Genomic DNA, 27386 nt, shown 5'->3' with positions numbered 1-27386 from the left:
TTACATTATTTCTGTTTTATTTATACTTAAGTCTGAACGAAATTTAATTTTTTAAAAATGACCAGATTCCCTCTGTTACATCCGTCTAAGACTCACTCTTTTTTTTTTTTTTTTAAATAATTTTATTTTTTTAATGGGGTGACATCAATAAATCAGGATACATATATTCAAAGATAACAAGTCCAGGGTATCTTGTCGTTCAGTTATGATGCATACCCGTCACCCAAAGTCAGATTGTCCTCTGTCACCTTCTATCTTGTTTTCTTTGTGCCCCTCCCCCTCCCCCTTTCCCTCCCCCATTCCCCCCTCCCCCCCATAACCACCACACTCTTATCAATGTCTCTTAGTTTCACTTTTATGTCCCACCTACGTATGGAATAATGCAGTTCCTGGTTTTTTCTGATTTACTTATTTCACTTCGTATCATGTTATCAAGATCCCACCATTTTGCTGTAAATGTTCCGATGTCATCATTTCTTATGGCTGAGTAGTATTCCATAGTGTATATGTGCCACATCTTCTTTATCCAGTCATCTATTGACGGGCTTTTTGGTTGTTTCCATGTCCTGGCCACTGTGAACAATGCTGCAATAAACATGGGGCTGCATGTGTCTTTACGTATCAATGTTTCTGAGTTTTGGGGGTATATACCCAGTAGAGGGATTGCTGGGTCATAAGATAGTTCTATTTTCAGTTTTTTGAGGAACCACCATACTTTCTTCCATAATGGTTGTACTACTTTACATTCCCACCAACAGTGTATGAGGGTTCCTTTTTCTCCACAGCCTCTCCAACATTTGCTATTACCTGTCTTGCTAATAATAGCTAATCGAACAGGTGTGAGGTGGTATCTCATTGCTGTTTTGATTTGCATTTCTCTAATAGCTAAAGAAGATGAGCATCTTTTCATATATCTGTTGGCCATTTGTATTTAAGACTCACTCTTGACGCTTGTCTCGGTCACGTGATACATTTATCCATCCCACCCTAAAGGCCAGTCCATGAAAATAGTATTTTCTGACATTAAACCGGTCCGTGGCCCAAAAAAGGTTGGGGACCACTGACCTAGAGTATGTAGGGGGTAGCCCCATCTGATTACTGAAGTAGAGAGTTCTGATGAGGGTAACTGACTATTAGATCACACAGCTAATGCAAAGCAGAATGAAAATTCAATGAAGGGTTTCTAACTGCTAGTGCAGACTACTTTTCCCTATAGCATCAGCCCATGAAGATAAGATCTTTACTATCTAATGATTTGTTATTTTATCAACTACATCGAAAGCTTCCTGGGACATCAGCTGTTAAGTCCATGGTACCATCTGATTATAGATGCTTTAATAGTTAGACTTAATGCAATAAAGATTACTTTGGCATAATGATTCAGGTGTCTGTGCTGAGTCATCCATTGTGGATGTTCATAATTACTAAAATAAACTTATATGTATTGAGCTTGGTCCAAACAAGACTAACCTGCATTTTAGATAGGCAGTTTTATACATATGGACCATAAAACTTGTTAATTATGAAGTTAAGTAAATGCTGACCATATGACCCTGCAGCTTTACTCTTAGGTATCCAAGGGAAATAAAAATGAACGTCTTCGCAAAAACTGTGAAGGAGAACAAAAGTGGCTAGAGATAAAAGTAATAAATGAAACAAAGTGGTACAGAGAACTAAGTATGAATGAGAATAAAGAAAAAGTATGGATTTGACTGATCCTTGTAAAAATCAAAGTGTGGGTTTGTCAATCCTTGTAATAGTCTAAAAATATAGATAGAAACTAGATTGTGAGGAATATTTTTGCCTGTAAGTGAAGGGTAAACACTTCTTAAAATATTTTCGGTTCTGGCTGGCTGGCCCAGCATATGGACATCCTGCGTTCAATTCCTGGTCAAGGCACACAAGAGAAGCAACCATTTGCTTCTCTCCCTCTCCTTTCCTCCTTCTCTTCCTCTTCTCCTCCCACAGCCAGTGGCTCAATTGGTACCAATGTGGCACTAGATGCTGAGGATAGCTTACTTGGTCTGAGTGTGTCAGCCTCAGGTGCTAAAAATGGCCCTGTACTGAGCATCAGCCCCAGATGGGGTTGCCAGGTGGATCCCAGTCAGGGTGCATGTGGGAGTCTGTCTCACTATCTCCACTCCTCTCACTTAAAAAAAAAAAGACTTTCAACCATTGGTATTTCTGGAAATGCAAATTAAATTATTCTCTCTTTTTTTGGTATTTTTTTTGAAGTGAGAAGCAGGGAGGCAGAGAGACAGACTCCTGCATGTGCCTGACCGGGATCCACCTGGCATGCCCACCAGGGGGTGATGCTGTGCCCATCTGGGGCATTGCTCTGTTGCAACCAGAGCCATTCTAGCACCTGAGGCAGAGGCCATGGAGCCATCCTCAGCACCCAGGCCAACTTTGCTCCAATGGAGCCTTGGCTGTGGGAGGGGAAGAGAGAATTAGAGAGGAAGGAGAGGGGGAAGGGTGGAGAAGCAGGAGGGCGTTTCTCCTATGTGCCCTGACTGGGAATTAAACCCAGGACTTCCACACGCCAGGCCGATGCTCTACCACTGAGCTAGTTGACCAGGGCTGCAAATTAAATTCTTGATGATGCCATTTACACCCATTTGAAAGGCTAACGTACATAAGACAGATGTACTAAGTGATGGTAAAGATGGAAGATGAGGAGCAAATGTAACTTTGTGTTGCTGGTAGGAAAGTAAAACGGTACCAACACTTCAGAAAACAGCTTGATTGTTTTTCTAAAATTGTGGATATGCTCTTACCCTGTGACCCAACTGTTCTTTTGTTAGTATCTAGGCAAAAGAAATGAAAGGCCATACAAAAGACTTGCTTTTGAATGTTCAAAGCAGCGCTATTTCTAATAGCCCCCGATTGGAGACAGTCCAAATGCATATCAACTGGTGAATGGATGAACAAAATACTATTTAACATCAGTGCAAAGGAACAGAGAACTGATAACGTGCTGTAACATGGATGAATCTGGGATGCTGAGGACCCAGTTCAAAATCCCGAGGTTGCTGGCTTGAGCATGGGCTCACCAGCTTGAGCACAGGGTTGCCAGCTTGCGTGTGTGGGATCATAGACATGACTCCATGGTCACTGGCTTGAGCCCAAAGGTCACTGGCTTGAAGCCCAAGGTCATTGGGTTGAGTCTAAGGTTGCTGGCTTGAGCAAGGGGTTACTTGCTCTGCTGGAGCCCCCTGGTCAAGGTACATATGAGAGAGCAATCACTGAACAACTAAGATGCCACAACAAAGAATTGATGCTTCTCATCTCTTCCCTTTCTAGCCTGTCTGTCCTGTGTCCTGCTCTCTCTCTCTCTCTTTCTCTCAAGGTAAAGAAAAAAGGAAAGAATCCTTTTTGTCTAGCATAGGGATTTCCTTGACTTGGGATTCTCTGTGGCTCTTGCTGGTTCAGGCATTTCTGGATCCTTAAAATATCTCTCTCTATAGCTTTGTCCTAAGGCTGTAAAACACTGCCACTTCCTGGTAGTGGCCTTGATTTAATCTGTAGTTCTTTCTTTCTGTATCTTGACTCTTCATTCCACAAGTGACCAAGGCTTTTATTAATTTATTTTGCTTTCTCTGTTACTTCTTTACCTATTCAAATCAATATTTAAAAACATAGAAATGATGAAAGCATGGTGAATTTTGGGTGACAAAACATTTCTTTTGGGAAATGTTATCATAAAGTGAACTAAAAAAAAATTCCTGCTTACAACCCCTCCCCCTCCAAAAAGAAAAACAAAATAAGAAGATGAAAAAGGTTGCTGTAACTGTACAGTGAGGGTTAGTCTTTTTTTCTTCAAATTTTAGGCTTTACTTTCAGTATGGAATGGTGAACTCCTTGGATCCATGACATGTAGCAGGTTAATTCAAGTTAGTTTTTGGGAGAAGAGATGAATATTAATAGTGTAATTAAATTGATTTAAAAATACAAATTTAAGTTCGATTTGGAGGTTTACAGTGAAAATGTCTGTTCATCTTGTCACATTTATCTTTGTAATGCTTTCTAAGTAATTTCTAAATATCTTATTTCTAATTGCTTTGTCTGACACATTTAACATAATTTTAATATATTATGGTTTTTCTTAGGGGATTATGTTATTTAATTAGGTGGGCAGACTCTGTAGTGTGGTCCTGATGTGGTAGTGATGGCACTGCACTTGACATTCTTGAAATTGGATTTGGAAACCGTCTCTTTATTGGTGTGAATTTGTCTCTAATTTCTCTGAGTATGAAGAAAACATGGCACTACTTTCTTTCTTGATAGCAGGAATTTAAAACTCAGCTGCCTGCCTGGCAGGTCCATGTGGAAGATCACAGTGTCACTATGTGGGAATTCAGGCCTAGTGTTTCCAGATCATCGAATCTGCAAGAGAATTCTAATGGGAAATCTTCCGATTTTTTACTTTTGGTCAATACTGTGAGGACTAAACAAAAAAATGCAATTGCAACTGTAAGCTATATGGGGCTTATGGACCTTGAGGGGTGACCTCTGGTTTGGAGACAGAAGTATGGACCTGGATCTAGAAAGGGTGAGGGAATGGGAGAGTTAATTTCATATTCAGTGAAAACCTTTTCCAGATAAATCCAATCCAATCAAGGAGAAATCCAATAACATTAATACAATCAGGAAAACTGGAGAACTGTAGATTGATAAAAATTGAAACCTCAGATAACCACAAATATTGAGAGAAGTAAAAAATTTAAGAGCTTTCTTTGTTTGGAGTCTGAGTATTTCAATAATCTATTCTGCTATCTATGTATATATACCATGAAGTTATTTTAACATGTAAATATAGAAATGAATGTATATTACTCTGTTAATGTAGGATGTGAAATATGTTTTTAAAAAAATACCCCACAAATGCATCAATATTGATTTAATTCTTTGGTCAGATTTAAACTTACTTATAAGTGAGAGTGGACAATGAATTAAGACTTACTCTGCTTGTGTGTTTGACAGATGAGAAGAGGCAGGTGATTTGAAAATGATTGAGTTAATAGTGAACGTATTCTTTGAATTATGTTACCCCAATATGTGGTAATGTGAAATTACAGAATTCAGAAACCAGGGTTTCATATTTGTAAAGTTTTGTGATTGTGAAATTTGTCAGTTATGGTTCAATGTCCATGTTCTATGCATGTCCCTATATTCTTAACTGTTGTTTGTGTGGGTGGAAGGTTGTAATAAAAGAGAATTGTCAAAAAAAAAAAAAAAAAAGAATTGTCAAACTGTCTTTTCTCTTCCTTTAGAGAAGTTTCTTTAAGGACTATATATCAGAGGTAGTGACTCAAATGTCCTTCCATTTCTTCTAGGCCCCTTTACCCCTCATCTTCTGGTATACTCACCACTACTCATTTCTCATCTCTTCTTGCATTCTACAGATGCATTCTCTGTCTAAATATCATGTGTTTGATTTATCATTATCTCCTAGTTTCATTGAACGTAGCATTTGTTTTTATTTCTTATTTACTTTATTGTTTTGAGAATGATTTTAGAGAGCAGAGATAGTGGTAGAAATGTTTTTATTCTATCAGGAACACTGTGACTGAGCATATAATATTAAGGGAACTAATTTAAATTGGATATTTAAGAAAGATACATGTAGGGAAATAATAATTAAGCTGATAAATGACAAGTGAATGAGAGTTAGCCTCAATCATGTATGTGAGCCCCGAGACTAGGAGACTGGGTACAGTGGGCCAATTAGGAAGATAGTGAAAGATGTTGCAAGATGTGGTTGAGAGAGAGACAGGCATCAGGTCACTTAGAGAGCTTAAAACCTGTTGCTGAATAAGCAAAATCCTTGTGTTGGTAAGTGCAGAAAGATATATACTGTATTCCCCATGTATAAGATGCTCCCGTGTATATGTCACACCTTTTTTGGGGCCCGAAATTTGAAAATAAATGTATTATATAAAGTTACTGAACTCAAGTTTTATTCATCATGAAATTCATATAACTCCTCATCACTGTCAAAACTCCCATCCATTAGCTTGTCCTCATCTGTTTCTGATGACGAATCACTGTCTTCAACAATGAGCACAAAAACAAACATGAAAAAGCAGGAAATGCAAGTATCATAAAAGAATCTACAACCACTGTATAAGACGCACCCAGTTTTTAGACCCCAAATTTTTCGGGAAAAGGTGCGTCTTATACATGGGGAAATATGGTACTTTGTCCTTTAGAAGCTTATAGTCTAGCAGAGCAGATATATTAAAAAGTTTATATCATGTGACAAAATGATAGGTAAACAGCAGTAAAGATCATTTTGACTAACAGGAATCTGAGAAGAAAAACTCACTTTTGCTTAGGATTCTTGTGGAAGGATTCTTGAGGGAGACTAATTTGATCTGAGTTTTTCTCACACGAGTAAGGGTTAAATAAGCAGTTGTTAGTGGGAGAGGTGTGACCTGAGTGTAGGTCTGTGGAATACAGGAAGTTAGCTTCCTGGAGAGGAGGGTCATCTAAGGGTGTTATATACAGAGTGTCCGTAAAGTCATGGTGCACTTTTGACCAGTCACAGGAAAGCAACAAAAGACGATAGAAATGTGAAATCTGCACCAAATAAAAGGAAAACTCTCCCAGTTTCATACCTATTCAGTGCAGTTCGATGTGGGCTCACGCACAGATTTTTTAGGGCTCCTTAGGGAGCTATCCCATATAGCCTCAGACTTGTCACTGACTGATGGCCTACCAGAACGGGGTTTCTCCACCAAACTGCCGGTTTCCTTCAACTGCTTATCCCACCGAGTAATGTTATTCCTATGTGGTGGCACTTCGTTATAAATGCACCGATACTCACGTTGCACTTTGGTCACGGATTCGAATTTAGCGAGCCACAGAACACACTGAACTTTCCTCTGTATCGTCCACATCTTGACTGGCATGACTGTGGGCTGCTCCGCTGTATACACGGTGTTACATCATCATCTGCGCATGTGCACATGTTGCCTGCCACATCATCCTACAGAAACTGGGAGGGTTTTCCTTTTATTTGGTGCATATTTCACATTTCTATCGTCTTAAGTTGTTTTCCTGTGACCGGTCAAAAGTGCACCATGACTTTACGGACACTCTGTAGAATGTGATGCTCGAACTGTAGCTTGGGTCACCTCTGATGTACCAGTAGTCTGCAAGTGTCATTGATAGAAATGTTGAGATATAACTCATTGAATGCTTCAAGTTGGTTTTCTCATTGTAAATAAAAAGTCATACAAGTAATCTAGTCTTAACTCATTCATTCTACATCCTCATTAGATGCTTTTCTATGCTCTCTTTAGATAATTCCACTGATGGGAACTGTGTTTTTGTTGTTGTTTGTTTTTTAAGATTTTATTTACTGATTTTACAAAGAGAGAGGAGGGGGAGGGACAGGGTTGCAAGAAGTATCAGCTCATAGTTGCTTCCTTTTAGTTGTTCATTGATTGCTTATGGTATGTGCCTTAACTGGGCAACTGAGGGCTTCGAACCAGCGACCTCAGCATTCCATGTTGACGCTTTATCCACTGAGCCACCACAGGTCAGGCTGGAGCTGTTTTTTTTTTTTTTTTAACACAGTGCTAATTATTATTATATTAAAGAGACATCTCTCTTTTTTTAGCTTTCTCCAGCAAGTCCTACTGAGGTCTAGTCTCTGAAGTGACCTAGAAAGAATCTGCTCTCCCCACACCCCATCCCAAGTATGTGAGTTTCCTTACTTCTGGTGAGGGGCACCATGTCTTCCCTTAGTCTTCTCTGGTCCAGGCTACATGGTTCCAGCTCTTTGATTCTTTCAGTGGTACCATTTTTAAACCCCTCTACATCCTGAATGCTATTCTCCAAAATACTCCACTCTATCAGTGACATTTTAAAAATTAATTCTTCAAAATTGAATGGAATATTTCAAATGTCAAGGAAACAATGAATGGGACTTTTAGTGATATTTGTTTTGAGAGTATGTTTATTAAAGCTGGGGACAGTGAAACAAGGAAAGGCCCAGAATAGAAGAAGCAACATGAGAGAGAAATCAGAGGAAAAAAGGCCATGGAGACCAGGTCAGCGGTTAGCCTGGGATGAGCTGCCATTGCCTACTGCTCCCCTGGTTGCAAGTCTCGTGGGGACTCTTAGAGTTTAGGAGATGCATGCCTGTGGGGGAAGAAGAGGGGAAGGGGAAAGGTGTGGGTGTGCTCGTGGGAGAGAGAGCTGATGATATTTGTACTTCTTAAAGTTGGCTAGATGAGCATAGATTGATAAACTTCCTTTGTGAATCTAGTCAGTGTCTAATTTTTCAGTCAGCTCAGTTTTATTTCTTATGTGAAAAGCACATTGGGGGAGGGGTGACAAAGAGGAAATAATGATTGTTTGGTTGCTGGTACTGCCAGCTAAGTCCAGAAAAGCAACAATATCATTACGTAGTTTGGCTGTATTAGAATAAGCTCTTTGTGATGTATACATCCATTATAGAGTAGGATGGAGTAGGATCTTGTTAAAACAGAGATTCCAAATATTTCTAACTTAAAGGTTTCAGAAACTTAAATCTTTTTTTTTTTTTTTTAATAAATTTTTATTAATGGTAATGGGATGACATTAATAAATCAGGGTACATATATTCAAAGAAAACATGTCTAGGTTATTTTGTCATCAAATTATTTTGCAAACCCCTCGCCCAAAGTGAGATTGTCCTCCGTCACCCTCTATCTAGTTCTCTGTGCCCCTCCCCCTCCCCCTAACTCTCTCCCTCCCTCCCTCCCATGTCCTCCCTCCCCCCCCACCCTTGGTAACCACCACACTCTTGTCCATGTCTCTTAGTCTCATTTTTATGTTCCACCAATGTATGGAATCATGTAGTTCTTGTTTTTTTCTGATTTACTTATTTCACTCCTTATAATGTTATCAAGATCCCACCATTTTGCTGTAAATGATCTGATGTCATCATTTCTTATGGCTGAATAGTATTCCATAGTGTATATGTGCCACATCTTCTTTATCCAGTCTTCTATTGAAGGGCTTTTTGGTTGTTTCCATGTCTTGGCCACTGTGAACAGTGCTGCAATGAACATGGGGCTACATGTGTCTTCACGTATCAATGTTTCTGAGGTTTTGGGGTATATACCCAGTAGAGGGATTGCTGGGTCATAAGGTAGTTCTATTTGCAGTTTTTTGAGGAACCACCATACTTTCCTCCATAATGGTTGTACTACTTTACAGTCCCACCAACAGTGAATGAGGGTTCCTTTTTCTCCACAGCCTCTCCAACATTTGCTATTACCCGTCTTGTTGATAATAGCTAATCTAACAGGAGTGAGGTGGTATCTCATTGTAGTTTTGATTTGCATTTCTCTAATAACTAATGAAGCTGAGCATCTTTTCATATATCTGTTGGCCATTTGTATCTCTTCCTGGGAGAAGTGTCTGTTCATGTCCTCTTCCCATTTTTTTATTGGATTGTTTGTTTGTTTGTTGTTGAGTTTTATGAGTTCTTTGTAAATTTTGGATATTAGGCCCTTATCTGAGCTGTCGTTTGAAAATATCAGTTCCCATATAGTTGGCTGTCTGTTTATTTTGATATCAGTTTCTCTTGCTGAGCAAAAACTTTTAATTCTGATGTAGTCCCATTCATTTATCTTTGCCTTCACTTCTCTTGCCATTGGAGTCAAGTTCATAAAATGTTCTTTAAAACCCAGGTCCATGATTTTAGTACCTATGTCTTCTTCTATGTACTTTATTGTTTCAGGTCTTATATGTAGGTCTTTGATCCATTTTGAATTAATTTTAGTACACGGGGACAGGCTGTAGTCGAGTTTCATTCTTTTGCATGTGGCTTTCCAGTTTTCCCAACACCATTTGTTGAAGAGGCTTTCTTTTCTCCATTGTGTGTTGTTGGCCCCTTTATCAAAGAGTATTTGACCATATATATGTGGTTTTATTTCTGGGCTTTCTATTCTGTTCCATTGGTCTGAGTGTCTATTTTTCTGCCAATACCATGCTGTTTTGATTATCGTGGCCCTATAATATAGTTTAAAGTCAGGTATTGTAATGCCCCCAGCTTCATTCTTTTTCCTTAGGATTGTTTTGGCTATTCGGGGTTTTTTATAGTTCCATATAAATCTGATGATTTTTTGTTCCATTTCTTTAAAAAATATCATAGGGATTTTGATGGGAATTGCATTAAATTTGTATATTGCTTTGGGTAATATGGCCATTTTGATTATATTTATTCTTCCTATCCAAGAACAAGGAATATTTTTCCATCTCATTGTATCTTTTTCGATTTCCCTTAACAATGCTTTGTAATTTTCATTATATAGGTCCTTTACGTTCTTTGTTATGTTTATTCCTAGGTATTTTATTTTTTTTGTTGCAATCGTGAAGGGGATTATTTTTTTGAGTTCGTTTTCTAATATTTCATTGTTGGCATATAGAAAGGCTATGGACTTTTGTATGTTAATTTTGTATCCTGCGACCTTACTGTATTGGTTTATTGTTTCTAATAATCTTTTTGTGGAGTCCTTCGGGTTTTCGATGTATAGGATCATATCATCAGCAAAAAGTGATAGCTTTACTTCTTCTTTTCCGATATGGATGCCTTTTATTTCTTTGTCTTGTCTGATTGCTCTGGCCAGAACTTCTAGCACCATGTTGAATAAGAGTGGAGAGAGTGGACAACCCTGTCTTGTTCCTGATTTAAGGTAGAAAGTCCTCAGTTTTATGCCATTTAATAGGATGTTGGCTGATGGTTTATCATATATGGCCTTTATCATGTTGAGATATTTTCCTTCTATACCCATTTTGTTGAGAGTCTTAAACATAAAATTGTGTTGTATTTTATCAAAAGCCTTTTCTGCATCTATTGATAAGATCATGTGGTTTTTGTTCTTTGTTTTGTTGATATGGTGTATTACGTTAACCGTTTTGCGTATGTTGAACCATCCTTGAGATTCTGGGATGAATCCCACTTGATCATGATGTATTATTTTTTTAATATGTTGTTGTATTCGGTTTGCCAGTATTTTGTTTAGTATTTTAGCATCTGTATTCATTAGAGATATTGGTCTGTAGTTTTCTTTCTTTGTGCCATCCTTGCCAGGTTTTGGTATGAGGGTTATGTTGGCCTCATAAAATGTGTTTGGAAGTATTGCTTCTTCTTCAATTTTTTGGAAGACTTTGAGTAGAATAGGAACCAAGTCTTCTTTGAATGTTTGATAGAATTCACTAGTATAACCGTCTGGGCCTGGACTTTTATTTTTGGGAGGTTTTTAATAGTTTTTTCTATTTCCTCCCTGCTGATTGGTCTGTTTAGGCTTTCTGCTTCTTCATGACTCAGTCTAGGAAGGTTGTATTGTTCTAGGAATTTATCCATTTCTTCTAGATTGTTGTATTTGGTGGCATATAATTTTTCATAGTATTCTACAATAATTCTTTGTATTTCTATGATGTCTGTGGTGATCTCTCCTCTTTCATTTTGGATTTTATTTATTTGAGTCCTGTGTCTTTTTTCCTTGGTGAGTCTTGCCAAGGGTTTGTCAATTTTGTTGATCTTTTCAAAGAACCAGCTCCTTGTTTTATTGATTTTTTCTATAGTTTTTCTGTTCTCTATTTCATTTATTTCTGCTCTGATTTTTATTATCTCCTTTCTTCGGCTGGTTTTGGGTTGTCTTTGTTCTTCTTTTTCTAGTTCCTTAAGGTGTGAAGTTAAGTGGTTTACTTCGGCTCTCTCTTGTTTGTTCATATAGGCCTGAAGTGATATGAACTTTCCTCTTATTACTGCTTTTGCTGCATCCCAGAGATTCTGATATGTCGTATTTTCATTTTCATTTGTCTGTATATATCTTTTGATTTCTGCGCTTATTTCTTCTTTGACCCATTCATTTTTTAGAAGTATGTTGTTTAGTTTCCACATTTTTGTGGGTTTTTCCCCCTCTTTTTTGCAGTTGAATTCTAGTTTCAAGGCTTTATGATCAGAAAATATGCTTGGTACAATTTCAATTTTTCTAAATTTGCTGATATTGTCTTTGTGGCCCAACATATGGTCAATTCTTGAGAATGTTCCATGTACACTAGAGAAAAATGTATACTCTGTCGCTTTGGGATGAAGTGTCCTGTAGATGTCTATCATATCCAGGTGTTCTAGTATTTCGTTTAAAGCCACTATATCTTTATTGATTCTCTGTTTGGATGACCGATCTAGAGCCGTCAGCGGTGTATTGAGGTCTCCAAGTATGATTGTATTTTTGTTAGTTTTTGTTTTAAGGTCAACAAGTAGCTGTCTTATATATTTTGGTGCTCCTTGGTTTGGTGCATATATATTAAGGATTGTTATGTCTTCTTGATTCAACTTCCCCTTAATCATTATGAAATGACCATTTTTGTCTCTGAGTACTTTTTCTGTCTTGTAGTCAGCATTATTAGATATGAGTATTGCTACGCCTGCTTTTTTTTGGGTGTTGTTTGCTTGGAGTATTGTTTTCCAGCCTTTCACTTTGAATTTGTTTTTATCCTTGTTGCTTAGATGTGTTTCTTGTAGGCAGCATATAGTTGGATTTTCTTTTTTAATCCATTCTGCTACTCTGTATCTTTTTATTGGTAAGTTTAATCCATTTACATTTAGTGTAATTATTGACACTTGTGGGTTCCCTACTGCCATTTTATAAATTGCTTTCTGTTAGTTTTGTATCTAGTTTGATTCTTCTCTTTTGTTTTTCTATCATTTGTTTTTGTTTGTTTGTGTTCCATACTTCTTTCCTCTGTTGCTACCTTTTTTAAGTCAAGTGTTTTTGTGGTGGTTTTTTTAAGGGTGGTTACCATTAAATAATAAAAAGGGTACCTACCATATTGATTGTAGTACCCTATCTTATAAGTATTTCTGCACTTCATCATCCTTTGCTACTGTTAATCTCCATCCTCTCCCCCCTTTTTTTCCTTTGTTGTCACAGTTTAAGTTTGGTTTTATTGTGTTCTTGGTGGAGCTGTTACTTGTGGTGTTGTTTTCTTTTGTTCTTTGAATCTGGTTGGAAAACCCCCTTTAGTATTTCCTGGAGTGGGGGCTTTCTGTTGATAAATTCTCTCATCTTTTCTGTATTTGTGAATGTTTTTATATCTCCTTCATACTTGAAGGATAGCTTTGATGGGTATAGTATTCTTGGCTGAAAGTTCCTCTCTTTCAGGGCTTTAAATATTGAGGTCCACTCTCTTCTAGCTTGTAGAGTTTCTGCTGAGAAATCTGATGATAATCTAATAGGCCTTCCTTTATATGTTGTACTCTTCTTTTCCCTGGCTGCCTTGAGAATTTTTTCTTTGTCATTGGTTTGTGTCATCTTTATTATGATGTGCCTTGGAGTGGGTTTGTTGGGGTTAAGAAAACTTGGTGTTCTGTTTGCTTCTTGAATTTGAGGCTTTAAGTTCCTTCCACAGGCTTGGGAAGTTCTCGTCTATTATTTGTTTGAGTATATTCTCCATTCCATTTTCTTTCTCTTCTCCCTCTGATATACCTATTATTCTTATGTTATTCTTTCTGATGGAGTCAGACAATTCCTGTAGGGCTTTCTCGTTTTTTATTATTTTTGAGTCTCTTTCTTCTTCTCTCTGTTGTGCCTCAAGTTGTTTGTCTTCTATTTCACTAATCCTATCTTCAATCTGGGCTGTTCTGTTAGCTAAGCTTGTTACTTCGTTTTTCAGCTCGTGAATTGAGTTTTTCATTTCTGTTTGATTTGTTTTTATAGTTTCAATTTCCTTGGTAATATATTCTTTGTGTTCATTGAGTTGTTTTCTGATCTCCCTATATTGCCTTTCTGTGTTTTCTTGTATATCTCTGAGTATTTTTAAGATTTCTATTTTAAATTCTCTGTCATTTAGCTCCAAGGCTTCCAATATGTTAAGTCTTTTCTCCATAGATTTTTCCACATCTATTTGTGTTACCTCTCTTTCTTTTGTATCCATAATATTCGATTTCCTCTTTCTTATCGGCATCTGAGGGTGGTCTTGTTGATAGCACTAATTAGAATTAATAAAGAGTAAAAAGTAAAAAAAAAAAAAAAAGGGTAAAACACCCCACAAAAAAAACCAGTAATAATTTATTATTTCCCCCTTTTTTTCTCTCTTCTCTTTCCTTCCTCTCCCCTCCTCAGGGAAATATTGTGCCTATAATGGAGGGCCTGATTTGGGGTGAAGAGTTCAAGGGGCAAAAAAAGGGAGTAGGGACCTACTAAATGCAAAAAAAAAATAAAGGAAGAAAATCTTAGACAAGCATAAGATGATTTGCTTGTAAGTGATGGTCAACTAAGAGATATAATGAGAGGGATAAGAGGGAACCAGAAAAAAGGACCAAAAAAGAATAATAAAGAAGAAAAAATAATAAGTAAAAATCTGTTGTATTAAGTGGAGCGAAGACTAAATACAATGGAGACCTTGGGTTGGGAGGACCCAAAATGCCACAAAAATAAACAAACAAGAAAAAAAAATAAAAACAAAAGCAAAAAAGAGAAATAAAGCCAAAAAAAAGCCTTGAGTCCCAAATTAACTAATTTGTTCGTGATTGCGGATTATATAGGAGGAAAGTAAAATGAGAAAAGAAAAAACGAATAGAAAGGAAAAAATAAGAAAAAGAGAAAAACGAAGGAAGAAATAAAATAGGAAGAGAAAAAAACAAAATAAAGCAAGACAAAAAAAAAAAAAAGCAAAAGAGGAGAGAGTGAGAGTTAAGTGTTTTGGAGTATAACCTTAAAGGAGGGTGAGGATGAAGAAGAAAAATAAAATGCAACTCTCATGGGTAGTGTAGTTCAAGAAAGGGGAAGCATAAGATGGGCAGAGAATAGAAGGACCGAGGTGGAGGAAATAAAGGCAAAAAGATAGAAGAAACAAACAACAACAACAACAAAAAAAATTAGTGGATCAAGTTGTAAAGTCTGTGGGTTTTTCTTGATTTTGAGAGGTTAACTTCTTCCTTTTTCTTTTCTCTCCCTCTTCCTGGTCGGTGACTCTGTACCCCAGGCTCTGCCCCTGTGTCACTCTTAGGTAGGGATTTGCAGTTGATGTGATTCTATGGCAATGTCATATAATTGGCTTTAGTCTTGCTGGAAGTAAAGGCTTGTTGGCGTTTGCAGGGTCCAACGATGAGAGAGTTTGCTTTCCTGGATTCTCTCTCCTAGTCCCCCCTTTCTGAATTAGCAGCCTGGTGATCCAGCTATAAGGCTGCAACTGCTTCTGCCTGGGGAGTAAGAGGCTCAAAGAGCTGGGAAATCCCCACTCTATCCCCACTCAGTGCAAGGCTTTGGGAAAGGCTCTGAGAGTCAGGGCCTCCAGTGTAATCAGGCGGGGGTGGGAGTCAATTGTTGTCAAGATGACTGTTCAGCGCCTATCATTTAGTTGGACCTCTCAACCCAGGCTTTCCACACTTTGTAGCCTGTTTTTGCAGGGAAGAAGAGGCACTAGTCTCTGCTTACGACTAGTGTAGTATAGACCTTATTATCTGCCAAGTTCTTCTTGTTAGCGTTTATCCCTGAATATGGAGGCTCTATCAATCAGAAGTTGCCCCCGCCCCTTTAGCGAGAGGCACTAAAAAATATCACGCCTCTTGTCTTGGATCGCTGAACTGAGAGAGATCTTATCAATTAGAACCGAGGGTGCGCAGATTTTATGGGTTAAGCTAATTTCAGTGATTGGGTCGCAGCTGTGCTTCCGAAGGTATTTTAGGCTGCCTGCGCGCGCCCCTCCCCCAACGCTTGATTGTTAGCTTGAATGGCTGGGTGAGGTGCCCCGCCCACGGAGAGAATCTCCCAAGCCTCTCCCGCTCGCCCCGCCGCTGGCGGCTGGACCGCACCAGGCGCAGGATAATGGAGCCCCCTGGGTGTGCGGGCCAGCAGGGCACCCTGGGCGCGTGGAATGCCCAAGGCACGCGCTCCGCGCACCGGTGGCCGGCGACCCCCACTCGCAGTGTGCGGGCCGCTGGGAACGTCAGCGGTGCTCAACCGGACAGGGCGCGCGCGCGGCTGCACGGCGGCTCGAGGCGGCCGCTCGTGGCGGCCGCTCGCGGTGGCCGCTCGCGGCAGCGGCTCGCGGGGGCTCGCGGCAGCTCGCGGTGGCGGCTCGCGTCGGCCGCTCGTGGCGGCTCGCGGTTCCCAAGTATATGGGCTGACTCACCACAGGCGCACTTCCTTGCAGTTTGAAAGAATGTCCCTGTGGTAGATTCCTCCACACCCTCGTCTCTCAGATTCAAGTGATAACAGTCCTTTCGCTATCAGTTTGTGTGGAACTCCGGAATGCTCCGAGGATAAATTTTTCTGTTTCTAGTTGATAAATTTGTTGTGATTTGGGGGAGAGCTGTCGGACGCGCTGTTCACGGTGCCATTTCCCAGAAACTCAAATCTTTAAAATGAAAAGAAGTGATGATATTAAGATATAATGTTTGATTTTGGTAGTTGATAGTAGTCATTGACATAACTTGTCATTCTGTTGACATTGCTTTATGTTTTAAATGTATGTGGTACTTTGTGGTTTATTTTTGGATCCAATGTCAGTTTTATTTTTGTAAGTTTCAGAAATATTAACAAAAATTAACAAAGATCACTAACATAAAATTATTATTAAATTTCTTGTTTGTATGGTGTCATTCTAAATGTTAGGAATATAATATGACTTTATTTTCTGGTGTAATTTATTTTAAATTTTTTGTTTTATTTATTTAATTATTTTTAATAGAATTTATTGGGGTAACATTGGTTAATAAAATTATACAGGTTTCAGTTGCACAATTCTACAACACATTATCTGTGTTGCATTGTGTTTACCACCACGTCAAGTATATTTCTGTAATTTATTATTTAAATGAGAAATAAGCACAAACCAGGTCAGTTTATAGAAGGAAGTGACTAGCTTATTTATAGGTGACAGTTCTATCCAAAATATGCAACCAAATCATTTGTTGTTTCCCAGGCTGTTCGCTTCCTAAAAAGCACATCCCTCCATGTTGGTCCACCTGGGCTGTTAACATCTTCAGTAACTAGACAGTTATCATTTGGGAAACAGTAATTGTTTTAGGCAAGACTCATCAATGGATGCTAAAATTTGTGGGTGAAAGTATGATGAGAAGAAATTGTATTTATGTCATCTCAAAATGCCTCCAAAGAAAAATCTATAAAGGGAAAACCAGTAATGTTATGGTGGAGAAACCTAGTAGATACCATAGATTACCGTAACCAAATGGGCAGAGTCACAGACATCATCATGTGCCTTGTGGTATGATGCAGGGCACAGCATTACTTCTGTGTTGTGCTTGCCAAAGTGCATAACCTGAATTGAGTCATGAGGAAGCATCCAGACCCAGATTAAAGGACGTTCTGCAAAATAACTGGCCAGTCCTCTTGAACTATCAGGTTCATGAAAGTCAAAGTGTCCCAGATTGGAGGAGACATGACAGTTGCATGCGATGTGTGATCCTGGACCAGAAGGACATCAGTGGGGCAGTTGGCAAAAATTGTATCAGTTGGCACTAGATCATTTGATCAATTTTGTTCGTGCTTAATATCCTGGTTTTGATCATTATAACTGTGGCACTTTAAGGTGTTAACATTTGGAGAAGCTAGAAAAAGGGTACACAGGAATTCCTTATACTATTTTTGGAATTTTTTGTAAGTTTGAAAGTATTTCAAAGTGAAGTTAAGCCATAACCACAATATAAAGTAATTCAACTCAGCTGATAAACTAAGAGTTCATGCTTTTACCTTGTGATGTCTCTTTTGATTGGTTAGGGGTGGTTTTCTTTGCTTTTTAATTTTTTTATTTTATAGAGAGGGGGTTGGAGCGAGAAGTACCAACTCATAGTAGTTCATGGTTGCTTCACTTTAGTTGTTTATTGAATGCTTGTTGTATATGCCTTGACCGGGCAAGCCCAGGGTTTCAAACTGGCATCTTCAGCATTCCAGGTCAACACTTCATTCACAGTACCAGCACAGGTCAGGCTAGGGGTGACTTTCTTGGTTTCCTAAATCTCCACTGTGATCTGGGTAGCTGAGGTTTCTTATTAAGGAATTTTTGGATAAGCAAGGCATTACTGGTTTGGATTGCAACTAGATTTTGAAAGATTTTTTAAAATTAATTAATTTACTTATTTATTTTTGTACAAGGCTGTAATTACATCTTTGGGTTTCCAATGGCTCTGTAGGTTATTTGAGCTTTATTGCTGTAGCCACCAGAATCCCTAGCTGGAAACTTAGCTTTGTAATTAATTTACTGGTTCATTTCTGTTTTTATTATTATGGTCTGAATTCAGGTTAGTCTCATGAATTCCTCTGTTATGTGTCATATATTGTTGAACTTCACATTTGTTAGTTGTTGCCTAGGAAGAGCTGATTTTTGTATAAAAATTTCTTAAAATTGAAATATTCTACCAAATATCTTACTTTTCTCTCAGAAAAGACAGTTTGGAGTGTTTGTAAATATAATCAATAAGTAAACTTAAACTAGCATAAGCACCAGCTGCCAACCTTTTATTGGGTAATAAGAAGAATGGATGAAATTAATACATTTAAGTGTTTCTGTTAGGAGCAATTGTTAATAAATAACTCATAGATTCCTTTTTTGTGTGTGACAGAGACAGAGAGAGGGACAGATAGGGACAGACAGGCAGGAAGAGAGAGAGATGAAAAGCAAGAAGCATCAATTCTTCATTGCAGCATCTTAGTTGTTCACTGATTGCTTTCTTATATGTGCCTTGACTGGGGAACTACAGCAGAGCAAGAGACCCCTTGCTCAAGCCAGTGACCTTGGGTTCAAGCTAGTGACCTTGAGCTTCAAGCCAATGACTTTTGTTTGGGCTCAGGCCAGCCACCATGGGGTCATGTGTATGATCCCATGCTCAAGCCAGCAACCTTGCCCTCAAGCTGGTGAACCTATACTCAAACTGGTTGAGCCCATGCTCAAGCCAGCGACCTTGGGGTTTTGAACCTGCATCCTCTGTATCCCAGTCCAACACTCTATCCACTGCGCCACTACCTGGTCAGGCATGACTCATAGATTCTTAAATCTAGAAGAAACTTGATGAGGCTGTTTTGACCAGTGATAGAGGAAACGAACATGGACTTGAGAATCAGGAGATCTAGTTTTTCTTCCCAGATTCATTGCAGCTTATTATTGTATCTTGGGCAGGTCATTTAATTTTTCTGAGCCTAAAGCTTCTCATTTGTAAAACTAGAATGATAATAGCATCTTGCAGAGTTATTGTAGGAATTAAGTAAAGTAGTATGCAATGTGCCTGGTCTAATGTGGGCATTTCCCATATTGCTGTTTCTGTTCTGACCTCAGCTAGGGTTATAACTAAGCAATTGAAAATCTGCTTTGCTTATAAAGACCTATAAAAAGATGATAGGCCTGACCTGTGGTTGCACAGCAGATCAAGCGTCGACCTGGAATGCTGAGGTCGCTGGTTCAAAGCCCTGGGTTTGCCCAGTCAAGGCACATATGGGAGTTGATGCTTCCTGCTCCCCCCCCCCCGTTCTCTCTATCTCTCTCTCTGTCTCTCTTCTCTAAAATGAATAAATAAGTAAAAATAATTTTTAAAAATGATAACGTATGTCAGTAACCTCTACCAGTATTTCACAAGTCTTTTCCTAGGGAAGTTTTTCCATATCTCTTATTCCAGAGAAATTATTTTCCTTTATATGATACCACATTAGCTATTACTCCAAAATCTGTTAGACAGGTGTCACTCATTTGTGAGACATTCTTTTGTGTGTTAGTGTTGTTATCTGAAATGATTTTATACAAATAACAATATTATTTTAGGAGAAAATCTTTTATGAGACAGTGGGACAAGGAGATGTACAGACAGTTGGAAGGAAGCATGTCCATGTAGAGTTCTCTTTCTCGTTTTAGGTTTGAGTTGGCACTTTGAGCCTCTGAGACCAGCTATTCTTTAAGCTCCAGACATTGTTTCTGTTTTGTTCTAGTGTCAAAAGTATTTTCACTTATTCTTAAATTTTCTGATTTTGAAATTGTACTTTTGTAAGTGAACATCATTGTTCTTAGGAATTATACACTGAAGTGTTTAGAGGTGAAGGGGCATGTCCACAACTTACTCTCAGATGGTTGAGTAAAAATAATATATGTGTGTACATATGTATGTATAAATACTCATATTTATATATACATACACATGTATAGAGAGAGAGGGAGACGAGAGGAGAGGGAGTTAGTGGGAGAATGACGTAGTAGCCTGGGCAATGTTAACAGTTGGTGAATTGGGTGAAGGGAGTGCTTTGTGCTTTCCATATAACTTTCCTCTAAGTTGAAACTACCTCAAACTTATATTGGATTGAGTTATATTCCTGTACTCTGAGGAGATGTGAGTGGCAGTTTCAGAGGGAGGGAGGGTAGAAGCAACTGGGAGAGCATAGCAGATAGGTAATGAGTAATAAATGAGTAATCCAGCAAATTCACTGGCGAAATATTAGGTTGTTCCTTTAATTTAACTTTTTTTCCTTAGCCAGACAGAATTCATTTTGTGTAGAAGGGCCTGTGTAGATAGAGAGTTAACTACTGCTACATCAAAACAGAGAAAACTAATTCGAAGTTAAATCAGATGATGAAAAGTAAAGAAGTTTTAAATATGTACTTATACGACATATACAAGGATAAAAAGAATGTATAAGAAAGAAATATTAGTACTTTAAGAATTACCCAGTGTTCAAGTAATCTTTCTTCTACCAGAAAGGTACCAGTTAAGTTTTTTATAATTAGCACTCTGCCCTACTAGGTAATAGATATTAATTGATTTATTTTAAATTGCTGTTTTATTTTAAAGTTAATATTTTATACTCATAATAAAAATTTACATGATGTTTAGTATCATTTTTGACCCTTCCAAAAAGGTCTTATAATAAACTAAAAAAAGGTTTTTTTGAACATTTTTTCCTTTCTTTCATGTCAACGATAACATCTTTTTGGGGATCTCAGAAGCCAGCCAAAGGTAAGAGATTTGGTGTATTATGCGATTCTTAATATAGATATATGAGGTGCGTATTTCTGAAGTACTGGTAATTTTCTTCTCCAACGTATTTTCTCTCTGTCACTTTTGTAAAAGTCATGCAAACTGTTGGCCTATTCATAAAGCCGAAGCCATTTATTGGCATAGGAGGGACTGGAGGTTTATGGAAAAACTGTAGTTGTACTTTGACCAATTATAGCCGATCTTCTGGCAGCTACAACACAGATTCCTTTTGTGCTTTGCTGTTCACCATGGATTGACTCAACACTGGTTGTTCCAAACTGCGGTCAGGACTATGCTAGGCGGACTCATCCATGTTGTTCCCAAGACAGCTGGGGATACCTTCTCAGGCCAACAGTAACCTGTCCTGGGCCACGGCCTCTTCAAGGGAACATGAAGAGTTCATTTTAGAGCTGAGCCCAGTTTCTGCAGAAACTTCAGTGGGTTGCGTCAGTCCCTGCATCTCAGAGAATTTATAGGTGTGCCAAAGTGGACTGACAGAAAGACTATATTTTTGAATTGACCATTCTCTGAAGTTACTTGGAACTTTCTAGGAAATTCAGATTTTTATCTGCATTCTTGGAGTTTTGTTTTTATTTTAGAGTCTATGGTTGAATTGTAATTCCATTCTCTATTATTGATGCTAAAAATATGTACAGACATGGCTGTTTGGGACTCTGAATGATTTAAAACATAGTTTTTAATATGACCCTTATTTCTTTATATATATAAAATTAATTTTATTAGTTTGATCTTATCTTTGTTATGTAAAGATGCTGGATTATTTTCCTTTCCTGTCCTCCTGCTTTGTTGCTGACCTGGGGTCCCCTCCTGCTCAGCTTGCTGCTCTTCTGGTGTTCTCACTTCTGGGGCTGCTCGTTGCACCATCTCCTTCTGCAGTGTTTTGTCCTGTGGTCTCGCTGTGGCTGCCCCTCCACCTCACTCCCCATCAATCTCATTGCAACTGTTTTCAGGGAATCTTAATTTCTGATCCAGGTACAATCAAGCGTTCTTGCTTCTAAAACTTGCCCTCTCTTTCTCCCTTTCCCCCTTTTGGCTCTTTCCCATCCTCTCTCCATCATTTTGAGTTAATTTCAGTTGGGATGGGGGATATGTGTTATATTTACTTTACCATCCTAATCTAATTTTCTTTGTTAAAAAAGTTAACTTTTAGACAGACTCTGGGCTAGATAAAATATTTTAAAATATTAAAATCACATCATATTCAAAAACATATGTAACTTTGGAGACAACGAGACTGAAGCATCACGTTTGCTGGGCCTTGGCTTCAGACAGTTTCTCAGAGGTGATAGAAGTCTAACTCTGCTAGAAAATAAAATGTCCTGATATATGGTGAGGGCTGGAGAAGCTCCCCATGTGAGAACTGATTTAGGTGCAGCTCCACCATGAATGAAGGCTTAAAAAATGGGTTTGGCCACCAACATTGAGCTCATGTCTGTGTACGTAGGAGGGAATGGAGACGTCATTGGGCTTTGGGAAGACCAAAGTCTGGGCTTCAGTATTTGGGATTGGCACTATAACTAGTCATATAAAAGCAGCCAAAGGGAGAGGAAAGAACAAACACTGACGTATTCCATAAAATACAGACTGCCAGTGCATTTGCAAACTGATATATAAAGGCGCAAGATGAAAACTGTATCTGTAAGCAAGGCCACAGACACCAAATCGGAAGATTAAAAATGCCAGCTGAATGAATTTTAGAACAATTACACTTAAAATCATTAAAGAGACTAAATTATAAAACAGGAAATCCAAAAAATGAGCAATACTTTTAAAATGTCACCAAAAAGTATGCACATTTTATAAATTAGTAAACATAAAAGATCTAAACCAATCATCCATGATGTCCCACCAACTAGCATTAACCACTGTCCATATTTCCATTGTAAATTCTTTTTTTCCTTTTTGACAGAGACAGAGAGAATCAGAGAGAGAGACAGATAGGGACAGACAGGAAGGGAGAGAGATAAGAAGCATCAGTTCTTTGTTGCAGCTCCTTAGTTGTTCATTGATTGCTTTCTCATATGTGCCTTGACTTGGGGGGGGGCTCCAGCTGAGCCAGTGACCCCTTGTTCACACTATCAACCTTGGGCTTAAGCCAGTGACCTTGGGCTTCAAGCCAGCGACCTTTGGACTCAAGCCAGCGACTATGAGGTCATGTCTATGACCCCACACTCAAGCCAGCGACCCTGCGCTCAAGCTGGTGAGCCCATGCTCAAGCCAGCAACCTCGGGGTTTCAAACCTGGATCTTCCACATCCCAGGTTGATGCTTTATCCACTGCGCCACTGCCTGGTCAGGCTAATGTAAATTCTTTCTACTTTTTGTCTGTATAGATTTTTGTACAAATATGGGATCATGGCGGTAACTTTTACATTAATATATGAGCATTTTTTTATCAGCCTTTTACAATCTTAGAGCTATACATTTTGCCTATGGATGTGTTATAATTTACTTAAGAATCTGCTATTTTATAGCTGTTTTCAACTTACTGTAATAACCACTTAAACTTTTTTTTTTTTGGTGACAGTGACAGACTGAGAGAGGGACAGATAGGGACAGACAGACAGACAGAAAGGGCGAGAGATGAGGAGCATCAAATTCTTCGTTGAAGCTCCTTAGTCTCCTTAGTTGTTTACTGATTGCTTTCTCATGTGTGCCTTGACTGGGGGACTCCAGCTGAGCCAGTGGCCCCTTGCTCACACCATTGACCTTGGGCTCAAGCCAGTGGCCTTGGACTTCAAGCGAGCAACCTTTGGACTCAAGCCAGCGACCATGAGGTCCTGTCCATGATCCCACACTCAAGCCAGCAACCCCGTGCTCAAGCTGGTAAACTTTCACTCAATCCAGAGGAGCCACACTCAAGACGATGACCTTGGGGTTTTGAACCTGGGTCCTCTGTATCCCAGTCCAATGCTCTATCCACTGTGGCATTGCCTGGTCAGGCTCATCTATACATTATTTTTTTAATTTATTGATATGAGAGAGTGAGAAATGAGGGGAGAGAGAGTGAGAAGAATCAACTCGTAGTTGCTTCACTTTAGTTGCTAATTGATTGCTTCTCATACGTACCTTGACTGGGCAAGCCTGGGGTTTCCAACCGGCATCCTCAGTGTTCCGAATTGATGCTGTATCCACTGCGCCACCACACATAGGCATTTATATTTTTTTAATATCTTTTTTTCTCTGAGAAAGTAAAAATATAGAGACTACATAAAAACACAAAGAAGAAAACAAAGAATGCTAACCTTATCATACAAAAATACACTTATGTATATGTGTATGCATGTGTGTGTAATAGGCATCATATTGTACATATTGTTTTGTAACCTCTTTTTTCATTTAACTCTGTTAATTTTTCTGTGTGAAAAAAGCTCTATATTATCTATAGCAGTGTTTTTCAACCACGGGTTCATGAAAGACTTAGCCAGCCAGATGCTGTATGAAGATTATACACAGTCTATAATCATTGGGCCTGCAATCTTCATACAACATCTGGGTGGTTAACTTTCTTGCAGACTGGCACGAAATTTCTGGCAGACCACCACTGGTCCACAGACTAACAGTTGAAAAACATTCGTTGTGCATTATAAGACTGTATTATAAATAACTTAATTATCTTCATTGTGAGACACTAAGTTGTTTTTATTTCACTATTATGAACAATGTTGTCAATGTTATGACATTGTTATAATATTATAAATATGTTAAGATTTTGTTCTTAATACACACTATATTTTATTTTTCAACAGGTGTTTGCATATGATCACTGTTTCTGGTCTATGGATGAATCTGTCAAAGAAAAGTATGCAGGTAAGAGTACAGCATACTAGTAACTACTGATGACCTAGAAAAGGTGTTTTAATGTGGTTTTTTCCATAAATTATCATAGTATTATTTTCATAACTTTATAAACTACACAGAGAATTTCCTCTAATTTTTGCTGTTAGAGTTTTTGCATTGGTTGGGAAATGGGAGCTTCACTGTGCACTGCTCTTGGTTTAAGATGATCAAGTTAGGTTGAGAGGGTACTCAGTTAAGGTTATCTTACTCAGGTGCATCCCAGGCCTTCTGTGGCACCAGTAGCACACAGTAGCCACTCGATTCCCCCAGATGTCTGTGATGTGATCCACAGAGGCAGCTTGGGGTAACAGACGAAGAGCCATGGAAAAGATGAAACCTTGAGTTTAACCCAGGCTCTGCTCCTGACTGCCTCTGTGACTTTGAGGAGATCATTGAAGCTTTTGGTGTTCTGTTTTCTCTCTTTAATGAAGAGGAATATACCGTGTCCTTTCTAAATTTGCTCTGGAATTTTTTTTCTCTAACTCTCTTCAATGATGACTGTTTCAAGCCCCCTTTTCACCAGAAGTTTAGGACTACAGGGATAGCCTTTTATTTCCTTTATTCCTAACTGATTACGACATCTGTTTCTAAGCAATCTCTTTTAAATATTGAGTGTCGCATTGTATTGGTTTTTAGTACTACAGTTGTTTCAAAAATGAAGGGTAATTTGATCTACTGGCCTAGTGATGACTTTTTTTTTTTTTTTTTTTTTTTTTTTTTTGCATTTTTCTGAAGCTGGAAACAGGGAGAGACAGTCAGACAGACTCCCGCATGCGCCCGACCGGGATCCACCCGGCACGCCCACCATGGGGCCACGCTCTGCCCACCAGGGGGCGATGCTCTGCCCATCCTGGGCGTCGCCACGTTGCGACCAGAGCCACTCTAGCGCCTGAGGCAGAGGCCACAGAGCCATCCCCAGCGCCCGGGCCATTTTTGCTCCAATGGAGCCTTGGCTGCAGGAGGGGAAGAGAGAGACAGAGAGGAAGGCGTGGCGGAGGGGTGGAGAAGCAAATGGGCGCTTCTCCTGTGTGCCCTGGCCGGGAATCGAACCCGGGTCCTCCGCACGCTAGGCCGACACTCTACCGCTGAGCCAACCGGCCAGGGCCCTAGTGATGACTTTAAGGAATGCTTCGGTATCGGAAGTATGATGATGAGGTACTAATCTGGTAAATTAACTAGGAAGTGAGGCATAGTGGAATGCTATTTATAGCACATAAAACATAACAAAACTAATAGCATCCAGGTGTCTCATATTTAAAGTGTGTTTGTGGGGGCAGAGGTGTCTCCCCACCACCATTAGGCAATGTTGCAGACACCAGGTGGGTGTCCTATAATTAACTCAGTTCTGACATAGTCTAACTGAAGATTGCATCAAATCCCGCAGGTTAAAGGTTCAGTCCAACAGGACTGTTCCCGCACCCTCACGCCCCACTTCAGACACCAGTCACAAGTTCAGGTTGTTACCTGTACTTCAGACCAATTAGTTCTAAATCGGAGGTTCCCACCACCTCCTCCTTGGGGTCAGTTAATTTGCTAGAGTGGCTCATAGAACTCAGAGAAAAGTTTTACTACTAGGTTACCAGTTCAGTATGAAAAAGCCATAACCCAGGAACAGGTAGATGGGAGAGATGCACGGGGCAGGAGTGGGGAAAGGCACGTGGCTCCCATGCTCTCGCCAGGTGCACTACCCTCCTGAAATCTCCACATGTTCACCAACCTGGAAGCTCTCCAAACCCCGTCCTTTTGGTTTTCATGGAGGCTTCATCACCTAGATATAACTGATTAAATCATTGGTCAATGATGATTGATTCTGCCTCCAGCCTCTAATCACATGACTGGTTCTCCTGCCAACTAGCCCCCATCCATGGGTCTAGCCCAAAAGTAAACTCAACAATATAACAAGACATATTTATTAATTTTAACGCTTTGGAAATTCTAAGGATTTTGAATGACCAAATATATATTTCCTATAAATCAGAACATTATCACAGTATTCAAGACTTGAGGTTGAATGGCATATTTAATTTAGCCTGTAGAAGAGCATTCGACCCTATTATTTATGTCCATGGCAGAAAGCTAGAAGAAATTTTTAATATCTTCCACCCTGTCCTAGCTGGTATATATTGTAGACCCTGTAATTTAAAATTGCCACTGAGAAAGGAAAGTGGAAAAAAAAGGAGTCCCTGGAGAATCACTGGGTTCCAAATACCACTGGTTTCAAACATGTGGCTACAGAGGTAAAACAAGCTACCCGTGAATTTAGCCACAACTATATATATGTATTTTTTTTACAGCTATAATTTTTTTATAAAGAGACTTGAAATTTTATTCCAGTATAGCATTTTCTGTCTGGTAAGGCCATTTCTATCTTACCAGCTCATTAAAAAATATAAATAAATAGTTTGACCTGTGGTGGCGCAGTGGATAAAGCGTCGACCTGGAAATGCTGAGGTTGCTGGTTCGAAACCCTGGGCTTGCCTGGTCAAGGCACATATGGGAGTTGATGCTTCCTGCTCCTCCCCCTTCTCTCTCTCTGTCTCTCT

At 39.0% G+C, this 27386-nt stretch overlaps 1 protein-coding gene across 2 annotated transcripts in view; it reads left to right on the top strand.

Moving 5' to 3' along the window:
- KIF13B (kinesin family member 13B) overlaps positions 1-27386 on the top strand; it is a 244088-nt gene that overhangs the window by 66513 nt on the left and 150189 nt on the right. The window contains exons 3-5 of one of the 2 annotated variants that reach the window (XM_066278644.1): positions 7628-7706; positions 20950-20962; positions 24753-24813. In XM_066278644.1, the coding sequence (XP_066134741.1) occupies positions 24783-24813 (31 nt within the window). In that variant the 5' untranslated portion in view covers positions 7628-7706; positions 20950-20962; positions 24753-24782. The remainder of the gene's footprint in view (positions 1-7627; positions 7707-20949; positions 20963-24752; positions 24814-27386) is intronic. The other variant, XM_066278635.1, reaches the window with a different exon arrangement.

Source organism: Saccopteryx bilineata, chromosome 1 (genome assembly GCF_036850765.1).
Source record: "Saccopteryx bilineata isolate mSacBil1 chromosome 1, mSacBil1_pri_phased_curated, whole genome shotgun sequence".
NCBI classification, from domain to species: domain Eukaryota; kingdom Metazoa; phylum Chordata; class Mammalia; order Chiroptera; family Emballonuridae; genus Saccopteryx; species Saccopteryx bilineata.
This window is presented reverse-complemented; position numbering and strand designations above follow the sequence as displayed.